At 50.9% G+C, this 10,582-nt stretch overlaps 1 protein-coding gene across 5 annotated transcripts in view; it reads left to right on the top strand.

Moving 5' to 3' along the window:
• Positions 1–10,582, top strand: part of Xpnpep1 (X-prolyl aminopeptidase 1) — a 48,040-nt gene that overhangs the window by 17,199 nt on the left and 20,259 nt on the right. For all 5 annotated transcript variants that reach the window (XM_013348187.2, XM_005352459.2, XM_026781424.1 and 2 more), the window contains 4 exons: positions 7,057–7,120; positions 8,243–8,347; positions 9,606–9,698; positions 9,970–10,113. In XM_013348187.2, the coding sequence (XP_013203641.1) occupies positions 7,057–7,120; positions 8,243–8,347; positions 9,606–9,698; positions 9,970–10,113 (406 nt within the window). The remainder of the gene's footprint in view (positions 1–7,056; positions 7,121–8,242; positions 8,348–9,605; positions 9,699–9,969; positions 10,114–10,582) is intronic.

The following is a 10,582-nucleotide window of genomic DNA, read 5'->3' as shown; positions in this document are numbered from 1 at the left end:
GTGTGTCTGTCTGGGCCTGGCTCAGGCTGTGCGTGCAGCCGTGTGTCTGTCTGGGCCTGGCTCAGGCTGTGTGTGCAGCTGGGTGTCTGTCTGGGTTTCTGTTTCTTTAGCCCAATGTTAGGCTATACTCTGTTCTATCTGTAGAGAGCACTCTTGCAGCTAAGCCAACCCAAGTTTTTCTTGCTGTTTTCAGTCCTGGGTGCTGTTCACAAGAAACTATCACAAAGCTGGTCGGGAGGCAGAGACAGGTGGATCTTTGTGAGTTTGAGGCCAGCCTGGTCTACAGAGTGAGTTCCAGGACAGCCAAGACCATGAAGAGAAACTGTCTCAGAAAAAAAAAAATGACATTGCAATTGATAAAAGCAAAATAAAATTAAATACTTAAATTTTTAGTCAAATTTTTTAAGTGCTTAGTAGCCACATGACCCTGTAAGCTGCTGCCATTCACGGCTTAAGCATGGAACACATTCCGGGTGTGAGAGACCTTTAAGACAGAGGATTCAGGAAGGCTTCCTTGAAGAAGAACATTTAATTGGACTGTGGGCAGTTAGAATTTGGATGCAAGGAGAGAGGTAGAGAGGGGAAAGCGTGAGAGAGACAGAGACATTCACCATGGGCACATTTAGGTCAGTCATTCATTCCTGTTCATGACCTTGATTCCCATAGTCAGGAGCGTTTACTTTTTTTTTTTGAGATTCTCGTACAGCCCAGGCTACTCTCAAACTTGGTGTTGCAGTGGAGGATAGCTTTGAGTGCTTGATGCTGCTGCCTGCAAGGGTTACAGTGTGCCACCATGTCTGGCTGTTAGCGCTCAGGAAGAAATTTATTTATTTATTTATTTATTTATTTATTTATTGGAAGAATTTTGGAACAAGAAAGTAACATGACCAGTAGGGAAGTTGTTGAGTATGGGTTAGAGGAGGAAGACCCAGGTAGAATCCCAGAGTCCGGGTAGAGAGCACAGAGATTGGGAGGAGAAACAACAGGGCATGCTTTAAGGGTGAGCAGGAGGCGGGTGGCAGAGAGAATCTGCAGGTGTTGGGCTCCATGGGTGATGAAGATGGTGGCAGCAGAGCCAGGCTCCTCGCTTCAGTTCCGACGAGAGGCTGTACACTTGGGGTCACTCCACTGAATGGGGCTCTGGGTCCTTGCCAGGACTTTGAGGACAGGAAGGGAGGACTGTGACTTGTTCAGCGGCCTCCTCAGCAATAGAGAGCCTTTGTTCTCTGTGGCTCTTGATCCTGACGGTTTCACTTCAGCCTGATTCAAGGTTGATGGAATTCCTCCTAGGGTGGAGACGGGAGGGCCTTCAAACTCTGAAGGGCCATCTTGAATTCTGTCCTTTGTGTACTTTGTGTACTCCCCGTCAGAGATGAAATAGATAACACCAATGATTGTGCAAGGATTTGGCACTACGGTGGTCGGCCTCTGTCCTGGTTGACTTAGGGGTTCTCTGTATCCTGGAACAAGGCCCAGGAGACCTTTCACAGTGGTAATCTGGATGCTTTCATGCACTGTCTCAGGCAGATGCTGGGATTCCCGGGCGTCCCCTGCTTCAAGCCAGGGCAGTCTCTGAATGGGGCCAGGGCTTTCTTTCAGAAATCCCAATTCCTCATCCTTTTCATCTGAAAGGTCCTGAGTTCTGCTTTTTGGTGTGGCTTGGTCAGAAGGCCACGTTCTGTCAGGGCGAATCTGCTAATGTGAGTGTTTGGCCATGTGTGCTTCTCCTGGAAGCCACGAATCAGATTTTCCTAAACTCTGTATTTTTCCATCCCTCCTGAAATCAGCCTCCTGTTTTGTTCTGTTTCTTAATTTAATCCTGGGACAGAGTAGTGATTTTCCCCACTAGTTTATTTGAGCCCATGCCTGTGGTGGTTAGCGCATCATGTAGCTTCAGGGGCCTGGTGCCGCTCTGTTCTGCAGTGCAGAGTTCCTGGTTCATGAGGGACTTGACTGGGCTCCTTCCTCTGAGGGAGGAAGAGTGTGGAGAGAGCTTATCTTTAGCTCTTGACCCAGCCATCCCTTCCTATCATGTGACAGTAGCAGGGGCACCTGGGAGATGAAGTTCTAGAACCCATCTACACTGCGGCTGGAGTACCAGTCTCTGGGCAGCTCTACATCTTCCTCATGTTCACTTTGTTCCATTTAGGAGAGAAGGCCAATGGCAGGGCATTGAGTACTTCAGTGTTTGGGTGTAGGGAGCTTATGTCTCTGTTCTCAACAACGCGTGGTGTTTTCTGTGTATAGACATCCAGACACTCAGTTTCACTTCTCTTGAGAATTTCATGTTGTCTGAGGCATGTTCCAGATACGATGCTTATAGGTAGGCCTGCAGGGTTGGGCTGGGGGAGAAGATGCTTCAATGTGGTCTCCAGTAACTTTAGTCTTGATGTCTTGGCATTCGGGCATTAGTTGTCCTTGCCCTGGTGTTGTAGGAGCTGCGGTGGGCTGCGTTCCTGCCCAGCTCCACACGGCTAGCTTTACTCGAAATAATTACACAGAAACTGTATTCTTTTGAACATTGCCTGGCCCATTAGTTCCAGCCTCTTATTGGCTAACTCTCACATCTCGATTAACCCATTTTTAATAATCTGTGTAGCCCCACGAGGTGTGGCTTACCAGGAAAGATCTTAACCTCCCTCCGTCGGGAGGGAGAATCATGGCAACTGCCTGACTTGGCTTCTTTCTCCCAGCATTCTGTCTGCCTACTCTGCCTACCTAATTTTCTGTCCTATTAAAGGGCCAAGGCAGCTTCTTTATTAACCAATGAAAGCAACACAAAACAGAAGACTCTCTTGGTCAAAGGCTTGTTGTTGATTGTGTGGTTATTGAAGGTGGAGGTCTCTGGGGCATATCTGTAGTCCTTGTTCCTTCTGAGTTTATGACCCATTTGTACTGTATATATTATATGTAGTTCAGAATTGGAGAGGGCTTTTGAGTCAGGCCGGAGTTCAAATCTTTCCTCCCCCATCTGTAATGGCAATTCCTCTGGTGGAAGGGAGTAATTGGCTTCTGTGAGCTTCAGTTTGCTTTTTCCCTCCGTAGCTGGGGGAGGTGGTTCCTTCTGGACCTGCTGTGGTATTTGGAGGAAATTAATACAGTCATTGGCGGCAAATAGGGATTGAGCCAAATCCTAAGCCAGTGTTCTCTGTCTCCATCATTCAGGACCCGCAGATGGGGGAGACTGCTGCAAGCTGGAGTTGGGAAGGAAGCGCTGTGTCAGAGGCTTCTGGAACTGGGTTTTGAGAGATGACTAAGGTTCTGTCTGTGGTTTGTAGGTGTGCTTTGTTTATGTTGTTGGAGTTAGTTGCCAGCATCTAGAAATTGGGGGGTTCTCATGAACTCTCGTGGTTCTAGCTTCCCCGAATACTGAAGGCGGGCGTCGTGTGGCCTGCAGCCCAGTGTGGTAGCAACGTGAGTGAGCAGCTGCTCCATGTAGAAGATACCCGTCCTGCCTGCCTGCTGGCCTCCTGCAGTGTTGCACGTGGGTTGGAAGCCTCAGCTGTGAGAAGTCCCTCCAGCCCTCTTCCTGTTTCCTGCCCCTGCTAGGACACATCAAAAACACAGATGCATTCCCTCAGCGCTCCGGAGGGCTCCAGGTCTCCAGTGAACTGCAGGGCTGTTACTTCTGGAGGCTTCAGGAGGACCCACTTCCTTGGTTTTTAGCTCCTCTGGTGACCTTTGTTTCCTGGCTCATGGTCTCGTCCTCCTTGTTGTAGAGCTGGCTGAGGTTCCCTGGGCAGAGGGAGAAAGCTCCTCCGTTCATTCTGCACTGTTGGTTGGGGACCCACTGCATGGTACCTGTTCTGTGCGCAGGGACAGCTGTGAGCACTCTGATCTTGAGGGGCAGTCTGGGGGAGGCATGAATGACCAGTGCAGCATAAGTATAGAGTTTCCCTGAGAAGAAGCTGCTTCTGCGCAGAGCGTTCAGAGTGACCGGTTGGCTGTGTTGTTTGGTGGTTCAGGCAGTCTCGCTGTGGAGGTGACATTCAGCCCAAATGCGCTGATGAGAAGGCACTGGCTGGGGTGGTTAGGGAGCCCAGGGGACAGCAGGGCTTGGTCAGGTGGTAACCTGGGGACTGGACTAGGATTTGCATTTGATCCTAAACATGGCAGGCAGCCATTAGAGAATTTGAAGGAGAGTGGTAATAAGGTGTGTTAATATTAAAAATGTACATGTGCTTGAAACGCTCAGAGTGTTTGAAGTGTGGGTTTTGGGGCAGTGGTCAGGTGGAAATGATGAGGCTTGGGCCCGAGTCCTGTTATGAGAAATGCAGAGCAGTGGGAAATTCTGGAGGAAAAGCCAGCGGCTGTGTCTGCTTCTGTGCGTCTTTTCCTTAGCCTGTTCTGGGAAGAATGTGCCTGGGCTCTGCCAGCTTCATGACGGGGAAGAGCACACGCCAGGGCTCTGCTCTCTGGCCTCCTAAGCCTTCATTGTGAGGTAATGCTGCTGCCAGCCCCGCTAGCTGTGTCCTTCTGGCTTGTTGACCACTTAGGTCATGTCTGGTTCTTGCCCCAGGCCTTGTCTGTGTCCCAGACGAGACATCTGCTGGAGAAATCTGCCCCCCACCTTTCTGGTGGGGACTGGATGGGACCTGTGGTCTCCTGTGCACTCCCTCACCCGCAGGCTTGCCCACAGAGTAATGGGGTCGCATTGGATCCCTATGTCTCTGAGAGAGATCTAGAGTCATTAGCATTGTCAGGGGAGGGCTCCATCCAGGAAGCTATGATGTCAGCGGAGAGCATCCTTGCGGAGAGGATGAGTTATTTGTTAGCTTTGTTGCCCTGGTTCCTCAGATGCTTCCTATGATGGGCTAGCAGTCTCTTCTGTGCACATGCGTGGGTTCCAGGGACTGCTGAAGCTAACCTGGTATTCTGTCTGTCCTTCCCAGTGGGCCTAGGAAAGATGTTGTTTTTGTCCTCTCCGGTGCCACTTTCTCCGTAACTGTTTTTCAGGCTTTTTTTAATTAATTTTTTTTTTTTTAAATTAAGATGCCACTGCTATCCTTGGACTTGCTCTGTAGTCCAGGCAGGCCGTGAACTTAAGATCTCCCTGCCTCGACCTCCTGAGATCTGCTGGAGGCCTGGGTCACGAGGCCGGGTGCTCCCATGCCTCCCTTCTAACAGCCTTTTACCCCGCAGTCACTGGGTTTATGAATAAGGATTCTGCCATGTCTTCTGTCTCTGCAGGTCTAGTGATGGTCTTTATGCTTTGTCGGCTGTGTGGGCTCTTTTGAGTTTGATAGGGGAATGACACACTTCAGAGATGAGGAGTTGGGGGTGTGGTATGTGGCTCCTGCTTCCGGCCTCACAGCAGGTCCTTTGAGCAGCCCCCTGAGTCCCAGAAAATGGTGACAGCAGCTTTGGTGAGAGGGCAGACAGCAGGAGAGGAACAAGGTAATTTCTCTGAAGTTGTCCTGACTGTCCCCAAAGCCTCTGGGCTCTGGCCAGAGGCCCCGTTCTCTACCCTAAGGTCCTTCCCTCCCTCTGGGGTCTGCTATTCATGTGAGCCTGACTGTTTCTTGACTCATAATTCTCCTGCCTCAGCCTCTTCAGTGCTGACATTGCAAGCGTGTGCTAGCATGCCCAACATTGTTTACCGTGCTAAGTCCTTCAGCATGGGGAAAATCAGCTGCTGGCGGAAGGAGACTCAGTTCTGGACGCAAGCGGAGCTGACCTTGGATCCTGGTCTACTCACTACCAGCCGGACAGAGGGCAAGCTACTGACAGACTGTCTTTTTGAACCTTAGTATATTAGTTAGTTGTCTTGCTGCAAAAAATACCTGACAAAAGCTACTTACGGAAGGAAGGGCTTGATACACTCCTTCATGGCAGGAAAGGCGTGGCCATAGGAACATGGTTCACAGAGAGATACAGCTGCTTAAGGAAGGACTTGAGAATACACTCTGCCCTGGCAGGAAGGGCGTGGCCACTGGAGCATGAGGCGGCTGCTCACATTGCATCTGCAGCTGGAGGCAGAGAGAGATGAGTGTGGATGTTGAGCACACTTGCCCCTTTTTATTGAGCCTGGGACTCCAGCCTATGGAGTGGTGCTGCCAACAGTTAGGGTGGGTGGGTCAGTCTACCGTAATTAGCCTAATCTTAGTCCTCCCTCACACACATGCCCAGGTTTGTCTGCTAGGTGGTTCTAGAGCCCATCAGGTGACAGTATCAGCCATCACACTCTGTTTTCTTGCTTGTCTTTGCTCTGTTCCTAGAGAGTCCTGAGAATGAGAGATACTGTGTGGTAGAAGGTAGCCTAGCATAGGCTTCAAAGTTGAGGTTCTGGGGCTGACTGCCCAGGTTCAAATCCTGCCTTTGCTATTTACTTTGTGCCAGTTACATGAACACTGCTTCTCTGGCTGCCACATGGTGGTTTCTCACACCCCCGGTACCTTTCACCCCCTTTCCTCACAGAGGCAGGGGGATTCTCAGCAGAGGGCCTGGTTTTGCTGGAGCCCCTTGGATCAGAGGAAGTGCTTCCTCTGATTGCCTGACAGGAAGGGGCGGGCCTGTGTGGGAGACTAATACCACTTTGAGGGGACACAGACAGGATGTTCAAGGAGTGACTTATTAAAACAGAAATGCAGCTCCACTTTCCAGAAAAATAACAGATGCCCAAATGTCAGAGGCAAGGGAGGGAGAAAGCGATCAGTGTTTGTAAGATCTTATTGAGGGAAGCAGTTTTGAGCCAGTACTCTGTACTTGCTTTGTTCCTCAAAGGGCGCTGTGCAGTCAAAGGCTACAACTCTGTAGCCTTCAGTCCGTCTCTCACAGTGTGTGCGTTAACTTTTGTTGTTTTGGTTTTTGAGACAGGAGTTTGCTGTGTAACCCAGGCTGGCATCAAACTTGAGATCCTTTTGCGTCAGTGTTGGCATTACAAGTATGTGCCACCATGCCTGGCTAGTTTTGAAAAGATGTTTGGTTTGGGTTTCTATGTGTACCTTTGGCTCTACGAGCAGTGGTACCGAGAACCCTCCCACTTTGTGATACCCACGAGCTTTAGCACACGGCATGAGCAGCCAAGGTCCAACTCTCACCTTTTTTTTTTTCCAGAGTGAGTACATTGCGCCCTGTGACTGCCGGAGGGCTTTTGTCTCTGGATTCGATGGCTCTGCAGGTGAGTCCCTGAATTTTCTGTTTTTACTTTGTCTTTTTTTTGCTTTTGTTCCCCTCCCAAAGTAACTGAATTGTGTTTCAGCCTATGCTATAGGACCAAAAATAAGATACAAATTGGACATTCCCCAACTGAGCCTGTGCAGGATGGCGTAGGTTCCAGTTTCCCTGGCTCGTCAGTGTCACCTTTTAGTGACCGTCTGTTCTTTTCTATGTCTTTGCTTTTTCAAACAAAGCAAAACAACCTTCTACTATAAGGAGCGGTTTTGAACTTTGTACTGCTTCTGACAATACACACAGAAAAGAGTATTAATTAAATTGAGCATGGCTGCCTAGGTAGTGTCCCAAACATGAACTGCGAGCTTCTAGCTTCCTGGCCCTGTGAAGTTCTTTGAGTAAGCCCTCCACTGCTGAGTCTCCGTGTACAGTGGCGTTAGATTGCAGTGGATAATGTCGAGCTCCCTTGGTGTTAGGCCTTAACTTTCCCAAAGCTGTTTCACTCTTGACTTTTTGGGTGATTTCCCCTTTGGGCTCCCTATCCCTTAAACAAACTAGATGAGGTGGGAGCCCCTCTCAACTTGTGGTTCACCTCTGCTTCCTTTGGCTTAAGTGCTTGTGTTGGTTGGCACATCTGGGTTGGTTTTGGCCGTCACCTCTGCTGAAAGCTCCCAGGGCTGCCAGGTCTGTGGGAACTGAGGGTGAAGAGGTGGGAGGCATGGGCTTTCTGCTGCTGCCTGCTGAGTCACCTTGGACATGTCCGGTCCGGGTTGCTGCTTCTGGGGGAAGTGCAGCAGCTCTCTGAGGGTTTCCATTGGAGCAGAGCCTTTTCCACCCAGTCTTGTTGGTTATGAGATTGGCTGCATGGTCCTCTGTTCCAGCCTTGACTCAGACCACACGTGTGCAGAGACCAGCATCCTGGTAGTCCCGGCCTCACGACTGCTTCCCACAGAGCCTGACCTGCATTCGCCATGGCATCATTGTCTTACCCGGATGTTGGCTTGGGGTCTAGGACCCCTCGGCCCCAGTGAGAGCAGGTGTTCCTCGCTTTCCTGGCTGCCTACTGCCTTGTTCTGTACAGATTCTCAGCGGTGGTCAGAGCTGGTCTTTTCTTGCTGCTTTTCTCTAGGCACAGCCATTATCACAGAAGAGCATGCGGCCATGTGGACCGACGGGCGCTACTTTCTCCAAGCGGCCAAGCAGATGGACAACAACTGGACTCTCATGAAGATGGGTGGGTAGACGCATAGCCTGACTAACCTGACTTTTGTGATTGGCCCGATCTGGGCAGGGGTGGAGTGCTTCTGGCATCTAGGATCTTAATGTTTTTTTCTGACATTTCCAATCCTTTGAAAAGCCAAGAAAAACCAAAAAGTGGTGTGCCTCTGTGTGCGTGTGCCTCTGTGTGCATGTGTGTGTGCCTCTGTGTGCGTGTGCCTCTGTGTGCGTGTGCCTCTGTGTGCGTGTGCATGTGCCTCTGTGTGCGTGTGTATCTGTGTGCGTGTGCCTCTGTGTGCGTGTGTCTCTGTGTACATGTGTGCCTCTGTGTGCGTGTGTCTCTGTGTACATGTGTGCCTCTGTGTGCGTGTGTCTCTGTGTACATGTGCCTCTGTGTGCGTGTCTCTATGCATGTGTACATGTGCCTCTGTGTGCATGTGTGCGTGTGTCTCTGTGTGCGTGTGCCTCTGTGTGCGTGTGCCTCTGTGTACATGTGCCTCTGTGTGCATGTCTCTGTATGCATGTGTACATGTGCCTCTGTGTGCATGTGTGCGTGTTTCTCTGTGTGTGTGTGTCTCTGTGTGCGTGTGTCTCTGTGTGCGTGTGCCTCTGTGTGCATATGTGTGTGCCTCTGTGTGCGTGTGCCTCTGTGTGCGTGTGCCTCTGTGTGCATGTGTGCATGTGCCTCTGTGTGCGTGTGTCTCTGTTCGCGTGTGCCTCTGTGTGCATGTGTCTCTGTGTACATGTGCCTCTGTGTGCCTCTGTGTGTATGTGCCTCTGTGTGCACACTAGTGCATGCTCACTGTTGAGGGATCCCAGGTTCATTTTGCTGACAGCAAACTGACTCTGGGCTCCCTGAGCTACGGCTGTAAGGTGTGGTAGCACTGAGGGGTCAGAGCAGCAGAAGAGCGAATCCTGTCTGCCTGTTAAAGTGGTACTATGTCAGCTGCATGGCACGGAGGGATCTTTATCCCTCCTGGACGCTCAAAAAAACTGTTTGATTGCAGCAACACTGGCTTACTGAAATAATTCTGTTTCTTTCTGGAATGGTTTAGTTCCTTATCACAGTGTTGTAGAAGTGAGAGGCCGTCCACTGTTGTGCTTGGGAGTTCCAGGGCTGCAGCGGGCTCCTGTGTGCCCATCCCTCTTGGGATCTTCCCTCAGAAAGACTTAGGCTCGGTCCTTTCATCAGAGGCTGTCTGTGGGCAGGGGCTTTGCTCTTTGGTCTTGGCCTTGGAGGTGAAGAGAGGCACTTAGCAGTTCTGTCCTCCTAGGTTTGAAGGACACACCAACTCAGGAGGACTGGCTGGTGAGTGTGCTTCCAGAAGGATCCAGGGTTGGTGTAGACCCGCTCATCATTCCCACAGGTGAGTGATCTGGTTCTAGACTTCTCTGTGTCCTCCTTTTTGCATTGGATCTGGGGCATTTGGGGCGGCTCAATATGACTCGTTGTTACAATCAAGACTCAGCTGGCAGACGTTTCTGGGACAGAGGCAGGGGAGGCCAGGGTGGCAAAGTTCTTCATTTTGCGTGCCTGGCACTCAGGAATGTCTTCCAGAAGGGCCTGGCCAAGGCCCTGCTGTTTGCCTTAGAAGAGACAGGTGCTGGTTTCATGGCTGGCTATGTGCTTTTCTTCAGATTACTGGAAGAAGATGGCCAAGGTACTTCGAAGTGCTGGTCACCACCTTGTACCTGTGAAGGAGAACCTTGTGGACAAAATCTGGACAGACCGGCCAGAGCGCCCTTGCAAGCCCCTGCTCACACTGGGCCTGGATTATACAGGTCAGAGCTATAACTGTGACCCTGAGACCCTGGCTTGCCAACCCATCTTGTCAAAGGTCATATTAAGACCCTGTCATCATGAAGTTGGTAGGCCACATGTATGTAGTCATGTCTCTCGCACAGGCCTTTAGCGTGAGCACAGTATCGTGCCTCACCCGGTGGAGAGGGCCGTTGACAAGGCTGGGGCTTTGCTGCCTGCCGCATGCGCACCTGCTTGTCTGGTTAGCCTGTCTTTGCAGTTCTCCTCTGGGCGTCTTTGTAGGACCCAGGAGGTGACTGAAGCTTTTCCATGGCTGCCCACTGCCACTCTTCTGGGTCTGGTACCGGGAGCAGCATCTAGTGACGCCAGCTGCTTTTCCTCCATGCTGGCGTTCGCAGGGTGGCCTTGCGGCCTCACTGTCTGTACCTATGCTGTGAAGCTTAGATGTGCTTGTTTCCTTGGCCTGCGGCAATGAGGAGCCGTGTAGTC

The sequence above is a fragment of the Microtus ochrogaster genome, chromosome 8 (assembly GCF_000317375.1).
Source record: "Microtus ochrogaster isolate Prairie Vole_2 chromosome 8, MicOch1.0, whole genome shotgun sequence".
Lineage (NCBI taxonomy): Eukaryota > Metazoa > Chordata > Mammalia > Rodentia > Cricetidae > Microtus > Microtus ochrogaster.
The sequence above is the reverse complement of the archived record's forward strand: the minus strand, read 5'-3'. Positions and strand labels throughout refer to the sequence as shown.